Source organism: Erinaceus europaeus, chromosome 10, assembly GCF_950295315.1.
Source record: "Erinaceus europaeus chromosome 10, mEriEur2.1, whole genome shotgun sequence".
Taxonomy (NCBI): domain Eukaryota; kingdom Metazoa; phylum Chordata; class Mammalia; order Eulipotyphla; family Erinaceidae; genus Erinaceus; species Erinaceus europaeus.
The window spans coordinates 28162963-28187526 of NC_080171.1; the positions used below are offsets into that span (position 1 = coordinate 28162963).

The 24564-nt window shown below is 54.1% G+C and overlaps 1 protein-coding gene across 7 annotated transcripts in view; it reads right to left on the reverse strand.

The window, feature by feature from the left end:
• Positions 1 to 17449, reverse strand: part of KCNT1 (potassium sodium-activated channel subfamily T member 1) — a 41572-nt gene extending 24123 nt beyond the window's left edge. For 3 of the 7 annotated variants that reach the window (XM_060199395.1, XM_060199394.1, XM_060199393.1), the window contains exons 1-2: positions 6946 to 7117; positions 2836 to 2877 (exon numbers count right to left, since the gene is read on the reverse strand). In XM_060199395.1, coding sequence (XP_060055378.1) covers positions 2836 to 2877; positions 6946 to 7100 — 197 coding nt within the window. In that variant the 5' untranslated portion in view covers positions 7101 to 7117. Of the gene's footprint in view, positions 1 to 2835; positions 2878 to 6945; positions 7118 to 17332 lie in introns of those variants that run through there. The other 4 variants (XM_060199396.1, XM_016187442.2, XM_060199397.1 and 1 more) reach the window with 3 other exon arrangements.
• Between the last annotated feature and the right edge of the window lie 7115 nt (positions 17450 to 24564).

Genomic DNA, 24564 nt, shown 5'->3' on the forward strand with positions numbered 1-24564 from the left:
ATACTCCCAGGCCTGGGATTAGCAGGACAGGCCAGTGGGGCCCAAGCCCAGAGACATAGCCAGTGTAACCCACTACACCCAGCACCCCATTGCACCCAGTGCCTTGCTACATTCAGATACCCCACTGCTCCTAGCAACCCAATGAATCCAGATACCCTACTACTCCCAGCACCCCCACTATACCTAACACCCCACTACACCCAGACACCTCACTGTACCCAGCATCACACAGCACCCAGCACTCCCACTGCAGCCCAGCACTCCATTATAAAATATCCCAAGGTGTGTATGTCCAGGGTCTCGGATGCAAGATTTCATTCATTCACGGGGGGGGGGGGAATCATAACATCACAGCTGGCCCCCAGTCACAGCACGTCCTATGTGGTACCAGGGCTTGCATCCCCAAGCCTGGCCCCAACTGCACAAGAATTCTCTAGTCCAATTCAGTTCTGTCCCTGCACACCTCTTCTGGGCAAACCTCAGACCTTTCTCAAGAGAACTGCTTCCCAATCCCCCAGACCTCCCATCCTTTGCCATGCCAGCTCCAGACCTAATGGGGTCCCTCATTTTTGGGCCTCCCCCTATCACCCACCAGCACATCTTTAGGTGAGGCCCTCCTGCTTGCCCACCAGCCTTTGGGATCTCAGGAGGTTCACCTCTGACTGCCCAGCTCCCGACTCAAGAAAGGCACAGAATCTCCCCTCGCCCTACCCACAAAAGCTCCAACCCATTCTTCCTGTCATCCTCAGGACCAAACCAAAGCAAAGACCACGAAGCCAGCAGCCTGAATTCCCCACTGGGAAATTGAGGCCAATCCTCCCACCTCTTGGTTGTTTCCTCAAAAACCCAAACCCAGGCCTGAACTTGGGCCTGAGTCCAAACCCTCTTCAGCCAGTGCCTCTTGGCTTATGTGGCTTCCCTTAGCCAGGACCAGGACCTGGGGTGACTATGGCCCTTGTGTCTTCCTTCCACAGCCCTGGTCCCCCTCCTCTGCTTGCCAGAACCCTGGGTGTGTGCCCCCATGTGGACAGCTCTGGAGCTCATGGGCAGCATCCATGTGGGAGGGGGGACAGGCAGGTGCAGGCAGCCAGAGCCAGCAGCACTCAGGAAGCTCACCAGGCTGCCTTTGATTTAATTTTTTATGAACTCTGGCCGCCCACTTCCAGCACCACCACAACAAATGAATTACAAATGGTTCATTTACCCTCAAGGATGGTGAAGGTGTAAATCAGCCCAAGGGCTGGCTGGGGAGGATTCTGGGCCACATCAGGTCCAGGGATGCAACCTTTCAAGCTGTCTGGCTCCTGTATCCCTAGCACAGATGGGGGTGCCTGACTGGGTTCTGGGACCATAGTGGCAAGGAAATGACCAGCCTCTCCCCTGGAGCACACAGGTGACTCACAGTTCAGAATTCTGGAGGTTTGGTGAGAGGTCACCCAGCCCTGGGCTTCAGGCCTGGCACATGTCTGCCCCTTTGGTGCCAACACTGGCCAACACCTCTGCACAACACACCCAGGAGCAATTCCCCCTCCTTTGCCTAAGGTTTGTGGCCACTATGGGCAAATTGGTGACAGAGCCCTGGGGCTCTCTCTCCATGGTGGCCTGAAGCTCCCCAGGTTCCATGAGGCTGGAATCCAGCCTCACAAGAGCGATCTTGGGTATGGGAGTGGTAGAGGATGGAATGACCAGTTGGGAGCCTTTGAGGGGGGATGGTTCAGGCCTCAGAGCTGCTGCAGACAGGCTGATATGCAAAAAGCTCTCCTTTCTACATGTCTGCTTGAATTCATTAACTCACTCAGACATTCATTCAGCAGAACACCTGGTGGGAAGGTTGGGCATGCTAGAGGGGCCTCTGTTGCCCACTGTCAGAGCTTTGTGGGGGAAGGTATGGAAGGAGGAATGCTGGGGACAAACCCAGCAGACTCAAGAGCATGGATACTGGAGAAGGGGGAGCCAGGCCACAGAGGGCCCTGGAATACCTGGGGTCAGATGTGTGCACAGAGAACAGTCTCAGGCAGCCTTTCTAGTGCCTGTGACCTCTCCATCCTGGGGACCCAAGAAGGACCACTGTGCCACCCCCCAATGCCAGGATGTCCACTGACCAATAAATAGGAGGCCAAGCAGGCAGCTCCATGTGGACACGCAGTCCCACTGGCAAGCCATGGAAAAGGTCTTCCAGGGACTCCTTGTGGTGGCTCTGGCAGATGGCCCGTCCCAGGAGGCTCCAACTGCAGGGTCACATGGCTGCCCCCAAACTTGGTTAGTGGCTGCTCTGCTTGCAGCTCTCAGTAGGGGCCTGGGGGCTACAGGCAGAGCCCAGAGCCAGCAGGAAAGAAGGGGTGTGGGCAGAGCTTGGGCCCCTGCAGGTGGGTGGCTAAGGGGCCAGGGCTGAGAAACCAGCAGGGTGTGACTCCACCCAGCTTGGAAACACAGAGGAGGGTGAGGAGGTGGGGCTGGTGGTAGGCACCAAGCCTAACTAGTGAAGCAGAACTGCTTCGCTCTTGTCACTGAGTCCAGTGCTGCAGACTTCACCACCCCAGACTCTCACTGGGAGATGAGGGGTGGGAGGGGAGACTCAAAGGACAGATAGAGAAGCAGGGCTCTTCTCCAGAACCACAGGCTGGCCATCAGTCAGCTCACTATCCCAGGCTTGCCCTCCTCAGTGCCCAGAGTTGAAGAGCAGAGCAGGGAAGGCTCTGTAACCACAGCCTACCCTGGCCTGGGTCATCCTCACATGGCTGGCGTGGCTGGCCCGGCCCCCCTTCTCCCAACTCCTCTGGGGTACAAGGACACAGTGTGTCCCCACTCCAGTCCCTTCCCCTGCAAGGCACTTACTGAGACAGAGAGGAGTCCAGGCTGACATCTTCCACCTGGAACCTGGGGACATGGGAGTGGACATGTCAACATAAAAGACAGGTGGATAGATGGGTGGACAGACAGGCAGGGAGCCTGGACTCTGGGATCAGGTGCAGCACAAGGAAGCAGCAGCACCCCTGCACCCCTAGCTCCACCCTGCAGAGCCTGCAGATCAGCTGAGGTGACCAGAGACAGGAGCACAGCACCCGTGGGCCGGCACATGCACCCTAGCCTTAGAAAACTAGGGGCCACAGGTGGGCTGACTGCACCCCCTCTTCAGCCAAGCAGGCAGGGAACCGTCAGCAAGTGTGGTCTGGGAGTGCTCCCTGCCCCCACCACACAGTCATCCAGGCCCTGAGTATGTGCACTCAGCCTTCACTTGCACTCTGTGCCCCTCCTGTGTCCCCTCTTTCCCCCTGCCCTCCATGGGCAGCCTCTGCTGGCTGGTCCTGTCCTAGCCTCCTTGTGACAGGACAGGACACAGGTGGGAGATTAAGGGGGTCCCCGGCGCATACCCTCCACTGGACCAGCAATCACACAACTAATTCCCCACCATCCTGGCTGCGTAGAAGGCACCAGGGGAGAAGGGAGGGGGACATCTTCTGCCCCTGGGTGGGGGGGACTTTGCACTTCAAAGGGGCAATTTCCCCCTGGTCCTGGGCCTGCAGCTGGTGCCTGAATGGGTAGGGCCAGCAGTGAGAAGACAAAGCCTTGTAGGGTGGAGCAAGGGATCCCTAATTAACTGTCTTCCCAGGCTTCCTCTTGGAGCCTGGGCTATCTGTGCTCTGGTCTGTTAAGCTGGCTCTGGGAGGCTGGCAGGTGAGGGGTTCTGCTGCAGCCTTTGTGCCTCTCCTTGGGCACCATGACTCAGAAGACCCTAGACCCCTGCTCCTCTAGGCCAATCTGCAGTGCAGAGATTACGGTTTAGGTGCCAGCCTTGAATTGGGATTTATCTGGGGCTCCACAGATTCCATCTTGCCCAAGTCTGCCTGTCCTTGCTTCATGCCCCTAATCCCAGCCCCAAACTCCCAGGAGTAGACCCCACCACACTCCTGGCCCTCCAAATGTCTAGACTTTTGCAAAAGATCTTTTGAGTTAGGATGGTGTCACTGAAGCCAAAAGGTGGCGAGAGATCACACACAAAACTGCTGGGGGCGGGGGCGGGGGGCAGGAGAACACTGCTTCCATCAATGCCTGCCACACTGGAGGCCAAGACTGCAGATGCGCCTGAGCACAGTCAGTGCTTCTGGGATCATCACCATCACCACCTTCAGAAAGGACAGGGGAGGCCGTGGTCAGCTAACTTGCTCACACCAAGACCATCTGGGCTATGGGGTCCATGCTGCAGATTCCCCCAAGGCTTTTCCTTATTCCAGAAGGTCTGGATTTTCCTGGGATGGCAATGCCATCATAATGGTCTGTCCACACACACACACACACCCCACCCCCGTTCCTTCCAGAACTAGTAAGCCCCATTGCTGAAGGCGGAACCCAAAGTTGTTGTTGTTGGTGGGATTGCCAGTGATCAACCCCTTCCTCTGTGCCCTGCTTGCCTTCTTTCCAGACCTCGCTGGGACAGGGCTGGGCCTGGTGTATCCCCAGCCCCTCATATCCCCCACCCCACGTCCCATGCCAGGCCTGCCTCTGCTGGACTCTCCTGCTGCCTCCTCTTAGAGCCCTGGGGGGCAATGTTGGACCTCAGCACCTCACCCCACCTTGAACTCTGGGCTTGCTGGAGCAAGCAAGGTACCCTACCCCCAAGAGATCTGATTATAGGCCAAGCCCTTCCCTCACTGTGCTCTTTCTCATTGCCTCTCCCACTGCCAGGTAATGCTTTCTAATGGCCCTCCACCCTGCTGCCTCACACTACGGGGAGGGGAGGAAGGGCCCATGGTATCTGTGAAGTGGGAGTCCAGTTTTGGGGGGCCTTCCCTGTGGCTCAGTCCCCTAGAGACAGTGTAGACTCTTCCCAGCACTTGTGAGGCCTTCAGAAGGCACCAGATCACACTGTGGAGGATGAGGCATGGCTCAACAAGTCCCAATGCTGGCTCATGGTGGCCAGGCAAACAGAATGGGGTGACAGTAAACACAACACCCCAGCAGCTGGCCCACTCTAAGAGGAGGCCACACCTCCCTGCTCTGGTGGGGTTGGAATCTCTGTCAGATCTAATTCCTAAAAAGTAAATCCAACAAATTGTTTGGCTTCGTATGTTAACTCTCTTTTCAATCACCAGGTTCCAGATGCCACCAGGATGCTGGCCAGGCTTCCCTGGATTGAAGACCCCACCAATGTGTCCTGGAGCTCAGCTTCCCCAGACACACCTTACTAGGGAGAGAGGCAGACTGGGAGTATGGACCGACCAGTCAACGCCCATGTTCAGTGGGGAAGCAATTACAGAAGCCAGACCTTCTACCTTCTGCAACCCTCAATGACCCTGGGTCCATGCTCCCAGAGGGCTAGAGAATGGGAAAGCTATCATGGGAGGGGGTGGGTTATGGAGATTGGGTGGTGGGAATTGTGTGGAGTTGTACCCCTCCTACCTTATGTTTTTGTTCATTAATCCTTTCTTAAATAAAAAATAAAAAAAAAAAAAGTAAATCCTGTGAGACTTCCTCTACTCAAGAACCTGCTGTGGCTCCCTAGTATTCAAGCCAACTCCATAGCCTGTGTCTAAGTCTGCAGCTCCAGGTTCAGGACTAGTCGAGCTGTGTAGCTGCAGAAGCCTCAGATGCCCCTTGGCTCTGCTCTGCCACCATCCTGTATTTAGGGCCCACCATGGGATTGGGGAGGTCATCCATATGATGGGCAGAACAGGACCCAGTTGCAGAATGCAGTGAGGGCTTTCTGGAGGAGGTGGCTCTGCTGCTATAACACCCATTCTACAGTGGGGTTCAGACACTGCAGAGCAGGGAGCCCATTCCACTGAAGGGCCAGGCAGTGTAACAGGAGCCTCTGCACTCCTGGCCCCTCAGCATCCAGGAAGAGGAGGGGCAAGAGGATTGGCCCCTGGGACCCAACCTCCAGTAATCTCCTTCCTGCCCCTGCACTGTCCATTAGCGCCTCTGGGGCCACAAGTGCCTGTTAGCAGCACATATATCTGGTCTTAGCAGTCTCCTTTGGCAAATGGGCATCACCACAGGCAATAGCCTTCCCTGGAGGTGCAGGGAGGAGCAGGAAATGGGGTATGAGGGGAGGAGGGGCCAGGGGTGAGACTTTCTAGCACCTTCGGTCCTGCCATCTGCCAGGTTGCATGTCTGCCAGCCCCAACTCTGGCTCCAAGCTGGCAAGCATCACCCCTTGTGCCTTCTGTCTGGAAGGCCCTGTTCATCATCTCCAGGGCCCCTCCCCAAAGCCCAAATCCCAGGAAGCTCCCTCTGCTGCTAGGACCTGCCTGCACGGATCCCCTGCCAGCACAGGTTCCATGCCCACGACATGTGCCCACACTGGGGTGGGTCTGATTCATCTCCCTTACCCCCGCAGCATCAGGAAGTGCTGCTGAAACAGGGAGGTGCTGGTGAAAGAGCGGTGACACAGACCAAGTCTCAGCATCCTAATCTGAGAAATGGGGTACCATGAACTGGCCAGCACTCACAAAGCCTGAGGTACCCCCTGACCTGGGCTCCCTCCCAGAGGGACTGGGCCTCCTGAACCCTGGCTGCCCCTGATCCCAGGCAGCTTCCAAGCGCTGAGTCCTGACTCCGCTCAGCTTCCAGCCTGTTTAGCCCTTGGAAGCTCCTGAAAGACCCTGGGCCTAGCTGCTAAGGTCCGAAGTGGGGACTCAGCACCAGCTCTGCCTCCCTCCAAGTTGCCACTGGAATCAACTGGAGCGCTCCCCAGAGGGCCGGCCTGAGCAGGGGCCACCCAGCCTTCCCTCCCATCTCAGCCTCCCAGTGCCCCTGGAGTGGGGTGACTTCCACCTGCTCCCCCAGGCTAGCTGGAGACAGTGGATGCTGAGGCAGTTTGGGTGGGTGTGTGGGATGGGGGGCTCCAAGCCGTCCCCCTTCCGGGGCTGCAGGCAGGGGCAGCGAGCGTGCAGGAGTGAAGCAGCAGGGAAGCCAAGCCCCTCCCGGCGGCGCCCCCGGCCCTACCTCTGGCCCATGTCGCTACCCACGGAGCCCCCGCCGCGGGTCGGCAGCAGCGGGCTGAGCCCATGCGGCTCCTCTGGGGCCGAGACGCCGGCCGGGGCGCCCCCTGGGCCCGCCTTGCCCTCAGACGGCGAGCGCTGCAGCTTGGCCCGCGCCATCCTGCGGGAGCGCTCGGCTGGAGTCGGGGGCGGCGCTGGGCGCTACCATCTCCTCGTACCGCACCGCCCCGCGCTCTCCCCGCGCCGCCGCAGTGGAACGGCCGAGCAGGGGGGAGGCGCTGGCTCCCCACCCCCACGCGGCCCCCAGCACCCCCGAGGCCCACGCAAGGTGGAGGGGGTCCCTGGGGACCGCCTTCCCACCAGCAGAGGGCGGGGGCTGGAGCATGATGGCCCTTGAGGCTCACCTCTGCCTGAGTGGGGACCGCGCTGGGCAGTTGGCAACGTGCCCAAGCCTCTGCCCGCCTGTGCTTCCCTGGGGCCCCAGACCTAGGCTCTGGGTGGCCAGCCAGAGGGCCCACCTTGCATGCCCCACCCTGGTACCTGCCAGGGGGCGAGGGTGGAGGGCGTCACCTGGTTTATCTTCCTTCTCCAAGGCACTCAGTACCCCCCCCCCCCCCCATACACCTCTGTTCCTACTACTCAGTCTTTGGGATATTTGGATATTGTGCTGTGTGCCAGGCTTGGCTAGGCACCAGGTGCTGCCAGAAGGCACAGCTGGTGGAGCAGCTCTGACCACCTCTCCCGGCAAATATCACAGGAGGCTCCTCCAGTCTCTTCTGTCTGCTCCACAAAGGGACCGAACGGCCAGTGGGCAGTCTTCAACAGGAGACAGACAGAGGGACAATCTCCTGGGGACTGGCTGGCAGACACTCCCTCTCCCATCATGTGTCTTTGCTGCCCAGTTCCTCAGATAAAACGGAGGCTGGGAGGGATGCAGCAGCCCATGTGAAACCCAGTAGCTGTGGCTCTAGGAGAACTAGACTGAAGTCTCGCTGCCAAGGGCCCTCACTGGGCTCTGGCACTTACAGAGGTCTGTGGGATGGAGGTTGGTTTTGGGGCCCCCAGCTGCTGGTCCAGTCTTCTCAGACAGCACTGAGCAGGGAAAGTTCTGTGAAGTTACCAGGTGGTCTCAGCAAATACCTACACTGCCTCAGCTGACCGCAGCTCCCTCTCCCATCTCCCTTGAAGAAAGAGTGCTTGTCCAGAGGCACTAGGAGTCTTGCCTGTCTCTGGGAAGAGGGGCAGTTAAAGGCCTCAAGCTTGCCCTTCCCACAGAAGTGATCACTTCCTGTGGGGTGCTGCCTGGAGGTGGCATCTCGGCTGCCTTGCTGTGAAGTGTTTTCGCACCACCAGGGGGCACCATCCCCTGCAGCACAGAACTTCCTCCCTTTGCTGTACACAAACTGAGGGCATTCACTTCACACCCAGGGAAGCAGGAAGCTGGGCAGGGGGGATGGGTGTGAGGGCTTCCCCAGGAGTGCCTTCCCACCAGACCAGTGAGGTGAACACAGGTGCAGGCAGAGTTCAGAATCCAGCACATAGTGGGGGTACAGAGGACCCCAGAGACAGACAGGGCAAATCAGCCCTACCTTGTTTCCACCTTCTGGAGCCCCCTGGGCTTCCCAGAGGGTTCTAGAATCCTCTTCATGCATAGTGTCAGGTAGGGAGTGTGGTCATCATGGTCACCTCTAGCTGGGGAGATGCCTTCACCCAGGGAGGCCCCCAGAGATGTCCCCAGGGCTATTCTCAGGGGACCATAGAGGAAGGATACACACAAGCCTGCACCCCAACCCTGACTGTAGACAGTAGGGAGAGCAGGAAGAAGGTGAAAAAAGGAGAAGGAAAGGGCATAGAGCCCAGGGAGGTGCAGCCCTGGTGCTTACTGATGGATAACAGGCAAATAAAATGTGGCCCCTCCACAAGGTGGAATATGTGTCAGCCTTAAAAGGAAGGGAATCTTGATACAGTCACAGACTGGCCAGACCTGTGGGGCACCATGCTGAGAAAATGAGCCACCATGGACAGATCTTGTGGGATCCCCAGAGCCCATATGAAATTTCTGGAGGCAGGACTCAGACCCTGGAGCTGAGAGGGGTGGTGGATGCCAGCTGGGGGCAAGGTGGGGAGTGTTTCAGGGTACAGGGTACTGGATGTGGAGTTATAAATTGGTTCTGTGACTGGAGGGTTGGGGTAGTTGCTGAAACGTTAAGGATGTAAAACGTTAATTCTCTAATAAAGAAATTTAATTTAAAAAAAGATCAGCTGGACTTCATGAAAATTTAAAAATGTCACAGACCCAGGGGGCAAGCAGTAGTGCACTGGGTTAAGCTCACATGGCACAAAGCACAAAGACTGGCATAAGGATTCCGGTTCGAGTCCCTAGCTCCCCACCTGCAGGGGGATCGCTTCACAAGCAGTGAAGCAGATCTGTAGGTGTCTATCTTTCTCTCCCCCTCTCTGTCTTCCCCTCCTCTCTTGATTTCTCTCTGTCTTATTCAACAACAATAACAACAAGGGCAACAAAATGGGAAACATTGCTTCCAGGAGTCGTGGATTCATGGTGCTGGCACTGAGCCCCAGCAATAACCCTGGAAGCCAAAAAAAAAAATAGTAAATGCGGTGGTGGTGGTGGCACAAGTGCATATATTACCATGCACAAGGACTCAGGTTCAAGCCCCTGGTCCCCACCTGCAGGGGGAAAGATTCATGAGTGGTGAAGCAATACTGCAAGTGTCTCTCACTCTCCTTCGCTATCCCCCTCTCAATTTCTTTCTGTTCTATTAAATAAAATAAATAAAGTTAAATATATATTATTTATGGGAGTTGGGCTGTAGTGCAGCGGGTTAAGTGCATGTAGTGCAAGGACCGGCTTAAGGATCCCGGTTCAAGCCCCCGGCTCCCCTCCTGCAGGGGAGTCGCTTCAAATGGGGTGAAGCAGGTCTGCAGGTGTCTATCTTTCTCTCCCTCTCTCTGTCTTCCCCTCCTCTCTCCACTTCTCTCTGTCCTCTCCAACAATGACATCAATGATAACTACAACAATACAACTACAAGGGCAACAAAAGGGAATAAATAATAAATAAATAAATAAATAAATATTTAAAAAATACTATTTGTTATTACAAAATAAAATAAAATGTCAAAGACCAAAATGCACTATCTGCAGAGTAAAAAAGTAACCCACATAATGGAGAAAAGATTTACCATTCATATCATCTCTGAGGGACTAACACTGAGATTGTGGAGAACTAAGACTTGGAAAAGCAATTTGCACACTACACTCAGACAAGCAGCTGATACCAAACATCTGTAAATACACAGCTCAACAAGAAGAAAAAGAACCGCCCAGTAAGAAAAAAGTAGGCAGAAGATATGAGGAGACAGTTCTCTAAAGAAGAGATACACGTGGCCCACAGACATATATGGGAATGCTCCAGTTCACTCTGTCACTAGAGAAATGCAAATCAAGATCACATTGAGATTCCAACTCACACGTGAGAATGGGCTCCATCAACAAAACAATAGAAGATAATTGTTGGAGAGGATGTGGAGAGAGAGGAACTCTCTCACTGCTGGTGGGAATGCAAACTATACAACCACTATGAAGAACAGTATGGTGACTCCTTAAACAAATACAAATGGAAATACCTTATGATCCAGCAATTCCACTACTAGGTATTTACCCAAAAGATATATTCACACTTATCTGAAGGGATAAGGGATATATACACCCCCATGTTCATAGTGACTTTACTCATAATAGCAAAAAAGCTGGAATCAACCAAAACGCCCTTCAACAGATGACTGAATAAAAAAGTTATGGGACATATACTCAACACAGTGTTATTAAGCAGTAAAAAAAAAAATAAAGATCATATTGTGTCCTTTGGGATAAAGTGGATGGAACTGGGGAAGATTGTGCTTAGTGAAGCAAATAAGGAGATGAAGGACAATTACAGAATGCTTTCACTCATTTGCAGAATATAGAAAACTGAATATGTGAGTGTGAAAAAAGAAAATATTAGCCTATATTTAAGACTATGGGAGACCGATAGTGGTTACCTTAAAAATGTATTAATTCAATGCAATGAGTGCCACCTCAGCATGCTTCACTTCAGACTGTGTCCGGAGACTTCAGGTGTGGAATGACAACCTTTCAGCTTCATTACTCCGGTGAAACCTTTCCTTTCATAGTATTCTCTAATTCCATTCCAGGCAGTTCACTTCCTAACAAAGTCCCAGGACCTAGATATAGACCAGGTCCCATGAGATAGAGCATATGTTCAGACGTATCCTTAAACTAGGGCAAAATATATACCTGAAAGCAAAAGTACACAATAGTCTGCAGTGAGTACCCCCCAACACTTCATCTGCACTGTTCCAGCCTTTAGGTCCATAATTGTTCAACAATTGGTTTGGCTTTGTATGTTAGCTCTCTTTTCAGCCACCAGGTTCCAGATGCCAGCACGATGCCAACCAGACTTCCCTGGACAGATGACCCCACTAATGTGTCCTGGAGCTCCACTTCCCCAGAGCCCCACCCTACTAGGGAAAGAGAGAGACAGACTGGGAGTATGGATCAACCAGTCAACAGCCATGTTCAGCGGGGAAGCAATTACAGAAGCCAGACCTTCCATCTTCTGCATCCCACAATGACCTTGGGTCCATGCTCCCAGAGGGATAAAGAATGGGAAAGCTATCAGGGGAGGGGATGGGATATGGAGATCTGGTGGTAGGAATTGTGTGGAGTTGTACCCCTCCTATCCTATAGTTTTGTTAATGTCTCATTTTTAAATAAATTTAAAAAACGTATTAATTAAATTAAATTAAGAAAACTAAGACTCAGCAATAACAAATTAACAACACAGTTCAAAAGTGCACAGGGTACAGAAGAATACTGCTGGGTATGACTACTCTCCATATTTATAGTTTTGGGGTACAGCTGAACTGCGGTGCCCTGAATACAGCCTTCCTCTAGTTTCATTCCAAATGGACAAGGTCATGACACTCGGTGACTGTGGGGCCTGGTTCATCTCAGAAACTAACAGGCTGAAACTGATCCCAGTCTTGGTGCCACTCTGGGTGTTGTCCCCTCACTGGGTGTCCCTATGTGGCTCTGCAGTCTTCTGGGAGCACCCAAATCTTGAGACACATAAATTCCCCAGGATGCTGACAGGCAAAGACACAGCCAGACTGGACAGTCCAGTCCAGGAACAGGAGGGGAGCACAAGCTGGGGGGGGTGTCCTAGTTACTAATTCAAGGTCTCCCCTTGATCCCAAATATGGGAAGGGGAACTAGACTGTTCCCCATGGAAGAACTCTGATATACAAGTGACACTTGGTTCCCTGGTTCCAGAGGTGTGAGGCCAGGAAGCCAGTATTAGTAGAGTGGACCCTAGGTCTTGGTGCCCATAGCCTGATCCTTCTGCCACCTGCTGTTCACCGGGTTCACTCAAGGCTCCAACACACACAGGTGGAGGGGGAGCAGGGGCATAGAGGCAAACAGCCCAGCCCTGGAAAGCAACCAGAAAAATTATGACCCAAATTTCAGTCCCCAGGGACACCTTAGCACACAGTATCAGCCAGAGCTGGCACCATGGGGCCTTTCCTTGATTTGATTAGGCTGCAAAAATGCTGGTTCTAGGGGGACAGCCCATAGGGACTCAGGACCTGATGAGGCAGCTGGCAGTGGCGTTCCCTGCCCGTCCCTCCTTATTCTCTTAAAGCAGAGATCTCAGAGCTGACATGCAGGGCTAGGAGCAGGGGCTAGAGGAGAAGACCTGAGCTGGGCTGAGGCTTCAAGCCTTGGGGTGCCAGCTTCCAGCCCCACCCCCACCTCCCTTAAACAGAGAAGTCTGTCCCAGAGGAGCCCAGGAGGCATATGGTAGTTTAGTAATGGGAAATGGTTGTCTAGGGAGATGGGGTGCGGAAGCACTTAGTACTTGGTTTTAAATTCTCCATTCTGCGTGGAGCCCAAAATGGCAGGTGACCCTCAGCCTGGTCCAGGTGGCAAGAGCTTGGGTAGGACCACTTCCCACATGTTCCCTAAGGCCCTGAGCCAGACTGCCTCTGCCATAAGGGTGGGGTGGTTGGGTAGAGTTGGGGTACTAGAAGCATTTTTGTACCTCATAGCTGTTCAAGTCCTCCCCACACCCAGTCACACCCCTGCCTCAGGAAGCTAGCTCTTGGGTTATTGGCAATTATAGTGGGGTGGGGGGCTGAGGGCCTAGTTGTCCCTTACTCATCCTGCCTTCAAGCCTGGGGGCCTTGCCTCACTGGAGAGCCTGGCTTTATCCTACATCTGGTCCCCAGGGCAGTCAAGGTGAAGGGGCTGTAGAAGGAGTACCTCCTGCAGAAATTCCACTGATGAGTTGCACCCCTCCACTTCTTTGGACATTCAGCTCTAGTTCTGAGGCTCCCTGAACCTCTAACTGGAGAGGAGCCCATGTATATGTGTGTGTGGGAAAAATTTCCTTCCCAGAGTGGCCCAGGGGCTGTCCTAACAACCCCTCACTGGCTACAGGCCCTGCTGACCTTCTCAGTTCTCCATTTGTTGTGTAAGAAAATATTTGCTGTTGCTCAAGCCCATCATCTCGCAGCAGGTCAAGATCCAGCCCATGCTGTCAGAGGAGGAGGGGTGCTGACTCCAAGGCCTGGCTCCAGCCTTACAGCAGCTCCAACTGTGGTTTTGGGGGGCCCTAAGGTAGGTGAGGCCTGGCAGGCTGTGGTGTGGACACATTGGGAGAGGCAGCCTTGTAAGCCCTTCTCTGCAGCAAGGGGCTCCCACAGTTTTTTTTGTTTCCTCCCTTGGGGTGTGTGTGTATGTGTGATCCAGCCCCTCCCCATGTGGCCTGGGGAGCCCACTTCCCCACATAGTATTTTCCTGAGGCAGACAACTACAATGACCAAAGCCCCTTCACATCTGTGTCAGTGCTTCAGCCAGCTGCCCTCTCAGAGTAGGGTTGTGCCCCCTAAGGAGAAAGAACTCACAGCCTAGCTAGGGCTGGCAGCTGAGCCTTCAGGGAGGCTCAGGTAATCTGCCTCACATTCCCAACCAGGGAGGCATCTGAGAAGATTCTCGTCCCTAAGGCAGAAAGCAGGGGAAGTTGTAGGGGACATGGATCCTAGAGCCCCGGTCTGGCCTAAGAGATCACACTTATAGCTGTGAGATCCCTGATCATTCCAGGACCCCATTCACAAGCAGTGGTGAGGGTCTCATGCTACCAGAGCTGGTGCTCCGGGCAGGTATGTGAGCTCTAGCTGGCTGCCGCCACCACCTAGTCCTTGTCCCCAGCATAGGCCAGCCCAGCAGTGCAGCCGCCTGTGCCCACGTGGGCCAAGTTCCGCCCTCCCTCCAAGGCCACAGTGCGTGAGGCTGCGGTGACTCATGCCTGCGGCTTCATTCCCAGAGAGAACAGGAACCCCACAGCCCTGCCCACCTGCTCATGTCTGCCTGGACTTCCAGGCAGCTGCACTCCACTCAGCCCACAGGACTCTCTGGGCATAAGAGCCAGGAGGAAGCTGTGACCCCCAGGGCCACAGGCCACAGTCCTGAGCTACACCCCACTCAGCAGCCCCTCTGTGCAGACAGTGGGGGCTTCATGTCTCTAGAGCCCCCATGTAGTAGATGAGAACATGCACAGCTCAGCTGTCTGCACCAGAGATGCCACCGCCCCAGGGTAGCCATCTGTCCAGACCACTGGTCCATGTGCCTGGAGCCCAGGATCCCAGCCGGTTGCCCCCTCTCAACCCCAGTCTCTTGGTCAGAGCTTCTACCTTCTTTTCTCACCCTTCTGGAGCCATCCCGCACACACTGGAGTGTCCTCACAAATGAGGTGGGGGGGACAGCTCATTCTTTCATTTTCCTTTGTGAGTCAGTGGGGACATGGGGCTGAGGGAGGGGGGATACCAGTGCTCTGGAGTCTAGGGAACCTCCAGTATCTCCCACTGTAGCCATGTGTATGACCCTAAAAGTGGTGGTTCAGGTGATCCCAGCTTCTCCCACTCTGCCTGCTGCCCCCAAATCCCTGAACCTTGTCACAGTTCCCTGCACTTGCCAGGCCTAATGAGACCTGGGAGGACACCTGTGAACAGGAGGGAACATTCCAGAGTGTGGGGTCAGGAGGGAGCATTCCAGAGTGTGGGGTCAGGAGGGAGCCTGCCAGAAAAAGCTTTGGCAGAAACAGCCTCTAGGCAGAGGAGGTTTGAGAAAGACAAGCTCTCCTGACAGTGACCCTCCAAAACCCCCCACCTTTCAACCCCACCCCCAGCAGGAAGGAGCCAGAAACCTATTTTGAGACTAAAACAACAAAACCCTCCCTACCTGTAAGCCCCAGACCCTGAGATACTTCTAGAGTGAGAAGTAACCAACCCCCACCTTAGCTGCTTCCAGGGCACTTACCTGTGTCTTTTCTCTAGGAGACTCACACCTGTGCACATAGATACACAGGAGAACTCAGCCACATAAGACCCCCCCCCCACCTCCCATCACCATTCTCACACAACCTCAAGACCCCTCAGTCTGGCTTTTTGGAGACCATGCAGTCAAAACAGAACTGAGCTGAACAAAGGCTGGGGTTGCCAGAGGTTGGGGGTCATGGGGAGTTACGTTGATGGGTGAGTCTCCCTCCAGGGCAAGGGAACATTTACTTTAGATGCTGGGGACAATGCACAATTCATGAAGGTACCAGATGCTATGATCAGCACAATCCACACTCCCTTTTCTTTGGAATATTCTCCCCCCCAAATCACAGGGTTAACCATACCCCATTCCAAGAAGATAGCATGGCTCCCTCCAGGAGGACACAGAACCCTTCCCATCCACTCTTGGAAACCAAGGGGCATGCCATTCCGATGGTACCATCCACAGTCCCTGGCATTCACTAAGGCTTCTAGAAGCCTCAGGACCCCTCCTGGGGAGGAGGCCCTTTTTGCCCAATGTTGGAATCTCCCCAGATATGACTCTGAGTTCCAGAGAAGCAGGCCCTGAAGACTAGTGATGACTTAGGAATATGACAAGAGTTTGGCTTAGGGAGGCCCCAGGGCCCAGTCTGTAATCAAAGCGGGAGGGGCAGGAGAACCCCCAGCCACATATGCCCTGCCAGGACTGGCTTGCCTACCACCATGTCACTCACACAGTAAGTTAAACCAAACCCTTCCCCTGGAGTGTGTGTCCTTCATTCATTACTCATTCATTACTATGGCACCCAGTCAAGTAAGACAAAACACTGCATCTATGTCCAAGAAGACTCACATTTCTTGATTCTCAGCAGATGAGGATACTGCTCCTGCCTCCTTGATTCTACTTGGGAATGCAACCTCATAGGAGGACGTCTGTTGGGTGTCCCTTTTCTAGCAAGAGATCAATTTAAGACCAGTTTCTTGAAGCTCCAGCAGCTCCCAAGATGCAGCCCCTAACCTGAGCTGTCCCAAAGTGTGATTTCACAGCTGCAGCCTCAGCAGCAGTTATTCTGAGAGCTCAGTTTGTGTCCTGACAGTTTCCAGTACTTTCCGTGCTAACTTGAATAATGACATGGCTGGCGGGGAGGGAGTGCAGATTCGCTTGTCCAGCCCAGTGTTAGAGGGTGGTGGTAAGAGCTGTAGACAGCCCCTAGTCTCCCTCACAGTCTGGCACTTGCACCATCAAGGAAAGCATTCAACACCAAGCCCTGAGCCTTCAGACTCCTTATCCCCACTACCAACCCCCACCCCCAGAGTCCCTGTTCCTTAGCAGGACTAAGTGCACTTTCCCTGAGGCTGCTGGAGCGAAAGTGCTGGGTGTTTACTCAAGACAGCTATTTGGGGAGAAAGCAGAGAGAAGCATCATTTCTCCCAGCTTCATGCCAGCCCCCTCAGCGTTCACTTAATTCCCACAGGCTCATGCTACCCGTTCTTTACTGAAAGGCTCACTTGGCTTTGGCTCCCTTCCCCCTCCCCCTATCCAGAGGGAATTGGGTGCCAGAAGATGTTGTCGCTCTAAATAAGTGTCTAGGGCATGGGCTTGAAGGACACTGCTCCTCAATGAATAATAAATGGAGGACACCAGCTCCCAGACCAACTGCCAGCTCTGCCACCCAGAGCTTCCGGCTCTGGCTTGTCCCCTAAATCCTCAGAGCCCCCAGCAGGGCTGAAGTGGTGCGGGGTAGTCAGGGGCCTGGGAGCAGACTCTGGGCAGACAGACCTAGGGAACTGTTGTCAGAAGGGGTGCGCCTCGGCACAGAGTATTCTTTCGGGGGGGGGGGGTGTTCCCAGGCCCCTACCGGGAACGGGCTGCTCCCGCCCTCACCGTCGCCCCAAACTTCTCTCCCCGGAATCCCGGGAAAGTTCAAGGGCAAGAGCCAGAGCACAGGCCTTCAGCACCGCGGACAGCGCCGAGGGCGAGACGGCAGCCCTACCTGTCGTCGTTCTGGAAGGACGGGTCGCCCAGCAGCAGGTCCCGGAAGCGGTACCGCGGCGGCAGGGGCAGCACCTCCGAGTCCAGGTCGCTCATCCTGAAGCCGGCGGAGTCCAGGCGCTCGCCGTCCCCGCGGCCGCCGTGCCCGGCGCCGGGCTGCCTGCGGGCACACGCCAGCGCCCCCTCAGCCTGCGCAGCCACGGCTCGGGTCAGCGCGACCCCCGGCCGGCCTGAGGGGCGGGCGCACGCCCACGGCCTCGGGGCCTCGGGAGGTCTGGGAGTGTCAATTGTCACAGCGGAGTCCAAACCGCCCCTGGACCCCTGCAAGGGCTGTAAGCTTTCCAGCTCTCCCCCAACCCCACCCCCCCTTACACACAACCTTTGCCAAAACTGGCTGCTCAGCCTTTCTTGGGGCTGGGAACCCCGCCTCGCCTCTGCTCCACATCTTTGCTCAGACCCTGGGGCGGGGGCTGGGCTGGGGAGGGTGACCAGGAAGCTAGCAGGAGATCTTTGGTCTCCCTGGGGTCAGCAGAATCCTGAGAGGGGTTCAGCGGGGAAGGAGAAGACCCCTCTGGGTCCCTTGCCAGTGTCAACCAGAGACGCTCTGGGACCACAGAGACCTCCACCAAAACCGCCCAATTGAAGAGACCTGGTGGCTGCCAAGGAGAGAATTGGGAGGGGTTGGGTAGGGGGTGGGTGGGTCTGCAGCCCTGGGCACTCACACATTCACTTTCCACAGCTCCTGCCCCCATCCTCAAGTCCAAGTGAGTCTTGGCTCTGGTTACCCACACTTGGCAAGTAGAGGCAGGGCCAGCAGAGCTGTCTGACTCTTCAGCTCCCAGCAGCCCCTCCAAGTCCTCTGGACTTGCGTACCAGGACTGCACTACCTTCAGATCTAAAGACCTTTGGTCTACCCCCAACCCCATCACAGTCCTGTGACACTTGATCAGTAAGGGTGCTACACAGCCCAGTGCCATGGGAACAGCCACTCTCATGCCTCAGATGGACACATGGACTCTTGAGCCATTGGTATTTGTAGAGGACAATGCTTGACCCATAATTCCTGGCTTTAGAAGTGCCCTGGCTCTGGTATCACATGCCTTCCAGGTAACTGAAGCCTCTGGTCCCTGGTTAACTACATTTTCAACTAGGTGTGTGTGTGTGTGTGTGTGTGTGTGTGTGTGTGTGTGTGTGTGTATGTGTCTCTGGGGCAAGGGAACTTCCAGGCCCCTTCCCTGCCAGAACCCAGACCCTCCCAGATTCTTCAATGTGGTGAGCCTGGAATGAACCTTCTGGGCTCCTGGGAGTTGTTCTGGGGAGGGAGGCAGGAGCTGGGCAGGGGTGAGATAGACATCTAAGGCAGCAGGGTGGAGGATGGAGCCCAATTGGGACAATCACCTAGCGCTCAAGGTCCACACAGGCTGGAACCTTTCTCTCAGGCTGGGAAGGGCAGGGACATTCCAAGATCCCCCCACTGAGGTCTCTGGCCCCCCAAGGAGTAGCAGGCGGAAATGGGCGTCCCTGTCCCACAGTTCCTGGGAGCTAGCTGTAGCCACAGTGTTAGCCATGTGCCCGAGGCTGTACACTGCTTTCCTAGGTCACAGGTTCAATACTGAGGACTTGGCAGGGATTGAAAAATAACATTTTCCTAATTGCATCAGTGTGGCTGCATGTTTTCCTTAGTCACTGCTGGTGGGGAAGCTTGGGGATGGGGGGAACACAGCCTGAAGTTGGGGGACTGCGTTTTCTTGGTTTTGCCTCTTCCTGCTGAAGCTCCCTTGATAGGTGGAACCCCAAGATAGGCCAATCTTCAGGTACGGCTAACACCTACCTCCCTTTCAGTTTTCTCTCTCAATCCAGGACCCAGAACTGGCATCCCCAGATGGGCTCTGAGGTAGGTACTCTGTTTGGGGGATCTTGGGAAGAAATTCCCCCATAGAATTGAGAGGTCTATCCCCCAGCTTGCCATGTGCCCTTCCTCCCTCACAATGCTGCTGCAACTTGACTTTGGAGAGAGCATGGGGTCATGAATAGACACCCCACAAACCTTGGCATCCTGCCTTGGCCCCTGCAGTGCCCACAGCCTACATGAAGCTGACTGTGTTGACCGAGGCCAGGGCTCCAGGGCCTGCTGGCAAGTTGCCCACTGCAAGAGGAAGGCGGCTGTGCAGCTGCTCCCTGTGGCCAGGGTCTGGCTGACATGTCTCCCTGAACCTGGAGGTCCCTGTCACAAGGAGTGGTATGAGGAAGTGTAGGCAGTGGAGGTCTCATTGATTCAGAGACTAATGTAGTTCAGGGTGGGCAGTACACTCATCTCCCCTCCCCAGTCCCTTCTCCCTGTATGACGTGAGGGAGACTTGGAAGGATTCTGTAACCCCTAGGGCCTTGCTGGCTATCTTTCAATCTTCTAGATGATGATTACACAGAAGAAATGCTGTTTTCTACACACAGATTCATTGCTCTGTGGTTTCAGAAAGGCTTCCCTCTCCTGGTCTCCACACACCCTCAGGAAAAGTGTGGGGACCTCTGGAGCTAAGGGACAGAGCTAAAGGACAAGACAGCACCTACAGACAAGGCTGAGAGGGTAGGGGACTATGGTCCTAGGGATATTTGGGCTGGCTGGCACAGAGCTAGCAGGCCTGGGGAGCAGTGAGGGCCCCAGTGACCAGATATCTCTCACTCATGCCCTTCAGTCCAAGGTGGGTAAATCTTGCACATGAATATTCTTTTAGCTTCTATCTTCACAGGTGATCATAAAGCAGTCTAGGACTCACAAGCTTGCTTGACTGATGTCTGCTTTTAACTTGTGGTTGGTTACCCAGAAGCCTATCAAGTTCCAGTGGACAGAGGCTCTAAGCATTGGTTTCAAAGGAGGCCAACCCTTTGGCCAGATTGTCTAGAGGCCCATTCGGGGGGCTCAGGTTTGGAATAAAGACCTAGGGGATACAGTCAGAGAGACTAAGGATGAGAAAGGCAGCCCCCTTGGCAGTCTGGGACACACATAATCACATTACCTGGTCCTGCAGCATCTGGGAAGGGACAACCCTGGTTGGCATGGTGCCAGCTATGTGCCAATGCTGAGCATGGAGTCAGAACTCACCAACCAGAACACAAGATGGGAACCCCCACTCAGGGCACCCTCTGGGACCAGATCAGAGCAGAAAGGGGAATCCAGGCAGGTCTAATGTAGAAGCATATTTTTAAATTGCAGGGGCTCAGTGCCTGCACTATGAATCTACTGTTCCCAGTGGTCTTTCTTTCTTTCTCTCTTTCTTTTTTGACTGGACAGAGAAAAACTGAGGGAGGAAGGAAGACAGGGAGTGAGACAGAGAGATACCTGAACCAGCTTTACCACTTGTGAAGCTTCCCCCACCAGGGACTTGAACCTGGGTCTTTGCAAATGGCAATATATGCACTATACCTGTTGCACTACTAGCTCCAAGAAGCATTTTGCTTCCCACTAGATGTTACAGTCTAGGGGAGCCCCTGAGGCACAAGAACTGCCAGCCTTGGGTACCAAGTGAGAAGGTCAAGTGGTCAAAGACAGGCCACTCCAGCCACAGGCACCAGCCCAGTGGTTTCCAATCAGATTTGGCCTCCTTGGTCCCACCTTCTAGGATGTAGGGGGAAATGAAGACTACTTTGCCAAGACTAATTAAGCTCTTCACTGAAAAACAGTGCCTACGTGGTAACAGTAAGTTTGCTGTGACTCTCTTGAGTGAGTAGCCCAAGTCCACTCTTAACAAATGGGACGCACTAGTCTATGGAGTCAGCACCACAATGCCAAACACACACAGGCGTTACCTAAGGAAAAAACCCAGAGTGATTCACTCTACCAATATCACAGGGGATATTTCCTATGATTGTATTAGTAGACATGGAGACTAGTTAAAACTCATAACCATTAACAAAGTAGATACAAAGGGAAACTTTTTTTTTTTTTTTTGCTTCCAGGATTATTGCTGGGGCTCAGTGCCAGCATATGAATCCACTGCTCCTGCTATTTTGCCCATTTTGTTGCCCTTGTTGTGGTTGTTATTGTTATTGTTGTTGGATAGGACAGACAGAAATTGAGAGAGGAGGGGAAGACAGAGAGGAGGAGAGAAAGATAGACACCTGCAGACCGGCTTCACTGCCTGTGAAGTGACCCCCTGCAGGTGGGGAGCTGGGGGCTCAAACAAGGATCCTTACGCTGGTCCTTGTGCTTTGCACCCGGTGCGCTTAACCTACTGCGCTACTGCCCAGCCCCAAGGGAAACATTCTTGACTGATACCAACAACACAGCACTCTTCCAGAAGGGTCAGTCAATATCATACCTACGGTAAGACATTGGTGACATCCCCATTCTCATTGGGAACTTGTGTGATTCTGCCACAGTGGCCTGTGACTGAGACAGAAAAAAGGTGAGATCCAGAGAGAAAGGAATAAGCTCTAATTGTTGTGCACTTGGTACAACCCTAGAACAACCAAGAGAAATCACATGGAGAGCAGGGAGAACAAACAAGAGCATCTAAGAACATGGACAACAGCCAAGCTCAATGAAGGGGATGGTCATACTGGAAAAAATGTTTTTTTTTCCCTTGGCTGCAGCCTCTTAGTGGCCAGCTTAGCTCCCACCTCACAGCCCCTTCTTCCCCAAGGATATGACTGTCAAGAACCTCAGAAGTATGAAGCCAGACCTCTCACCCACCAAGGATACCAGAAAGAGAAGAAGAATAGAGCTGCCAAAGTCTCTGTGTTAAAGTCAAACCAAGGTGCTCCTAATAAGGGGACAGGAGAGGAGATGACAGAGAGAGAGAGAAAGCCTGGATAGTCAAATGGCAAACAAACTAGTTTGAAAGTCAAAGCTGCAGAAATCCAGAGAGAGGGAGGGAGGAGTATAGCTCACAGAAGGGAAAGGGAAATGACGTAGGTGGTCTGACCTCTGGCCTCACGGAATGAGGTCTAGCTGTTACCTGTGTGGACTGAAGTTGGAGCAGGCCTTCATATGTGTGATGGCCATCTGGATGCCCACAGTCCCCCCCAGGACAATGTGATTCTGTGATCTTCAGGACATCTCTTTCATAGAATCTTAGTGATGTCACGGGATGCATTGGATCGACCTTCTCGTGGTGCATCCCGTGAGTACCCATTCATTGGGGAAACTGACGATCCTTTCTAGCCGACTGAATCCACATGGATCCCAGTCACTTTCAAAGCCAGCAACAAGCAGCTCCTGACAGCTTTCAACCTGACGCTGCTGACTGGCTATGGAAAAAGGGCAAATGCTAGAAGAAGAAGAAGTGATGTCACATACCACAGTGAGCAGACCGTGTCCACTGCACTGAGCCAGGGGATGAGCGTTACTCAGAGTACATGTATGATACTGGACAGCAGAGCCCAGCTACAGGCTACCAGCCCTACCCCCTGCCAGAAATGGCCAAAGCCCCAGCCCTGGCCACTGGCCCTCCTGTGGTCCCAGGACACTGTTCTTCTCTTTTTGGGAGTCCACATGGCTTATCATGTACCTGGAAGGTTGAGAGCTGTTCCTTTTGGCTAAGAGACAGTTCCTTGCTTACAATGCACCCCCAGTCCTTCATATTTGCTTCAAAATGTCCAAGGAGCCTGGAGAGTCAGGCTTTGATAGATTGATCATGGATTAGGGATGTGTCCAACACACACACATACACATGGGTGAATATATATATATATATATATATATATACATACATGTGTCTTTATGCATACATGTGTGCCATTGTGCACACACATGCACAGGGCTCCCTGCCCAACATTCAGGGGCGGTCAGCTTCCTCTTGCTTCACCTCCCTTGTGAACTCCCCTGGCAGTGCCCAGCACAACCCACAGGAGACAACCCCCCCCAACTGAAGGAATCTCAGCAGCTGATCTGGCCTCTCCTTCCATTAAAGGCCCACCTTCCTACAACACTTTCTAAATGGAAAAATGTGTTTTAATGGGAAAGAAAAAGAAACTGAGAAAGACCAAAGCTCTGCTCAGCTCTAGCATATGGTGGTGCTGGGGATTGAACCTAGTATCTCTGGGGGCATGGGGAGGGGATGGTGTTGAGCATCGGGTATGCAAGTTTGGTGCATTACTGCTTCACTACCTCCCCCACAATACTTACTGATTGATCCCTGAATGTCCAGCACTGGCCACTGGGGACTGAAAAAAGAGCAGACAGACCAAAGCCCACTCATATGAAATATGTGGGGAAGAGAGAAATGTGGCTCTTTGGGAGCCCCAAACTACCTGCTGAACTTGGAGGCTTTGTGGCTGGGGGAAAGATCTGGGCAAAGGAAAGGCAGCACTGGAGGTCTGTGGAGGGCAAAGCAAAAGGAATAGGACCCAGGGTGGGCAGAGGGCAGGGGAAGCCTCTTGGGCACAGGGGACAGAGAGGCCTGCCAGTCTTCAGGGAAGAGGATGGGAAGTTCAGGTATGCTGTGCCCTGGGGGAAGCCTGGGCGGGTGAATGGGGCTGGGGGTGCTGCAGTGCCTCAGGCTTTTGGGTGGGGTGCCTTGGAAGAGAAGAGCATTTGGGGAAAGGCAGACACACATTCCGGACCTGCTGGGTTCGAGGAGCAGGTCGGTGTCCTCTGAGTCCTCCATCAGGCCCCCACCCAGGCTAAGTGGAGTTCAGCTGAGCAATTCTCAGGCCAGCCTGGTCACTCCTGTCACCCACTTCCTGGACCTCAGCGAGCCCAGCAGGGTTCCTGACTCCACTCCTGCTTGACAGCCATACTTCTGTGCTCTTCATATTGTCCACCACATCTGGAGTCCTCACCCTTCAACTGTCAGGACAGCTTCTCCTGCGACACTGGGGACCTGCTGCTCTCCAGTTACTCCAGGCCACCAGACAAGCAGGCTGGGTTCCCATGTTTTCTGCTTTAGCTGAGGTCCCATGCTATCATGTAAAATGCACCCTCCCTTAGCTGTCATTGATTTCAGTTACAGTCATAAGCTCCCTGAGGGCAGAGCCCCTAACCAGAGGGGCACTCATGGGTGTCAGATAAGGGAGATAAGAGCCCACCATAGGTGGGGTGGGGCAGAGGCGGCTCTAGGCCTGCTACCCTTGGCTAGGCCTGGGTGAATGGACCCTGCCGCCACTTTCTGGTAACTTCCGGACCCGGGTATGTGTGCAAGAGCCAGGTGCGCAGGAGGGCGGGGCACCAGGCACACGACCAAGGCGGGGATGGCGGGAATGCATGAGGTGCGCATGCGCATGTGAGGGGCGGGC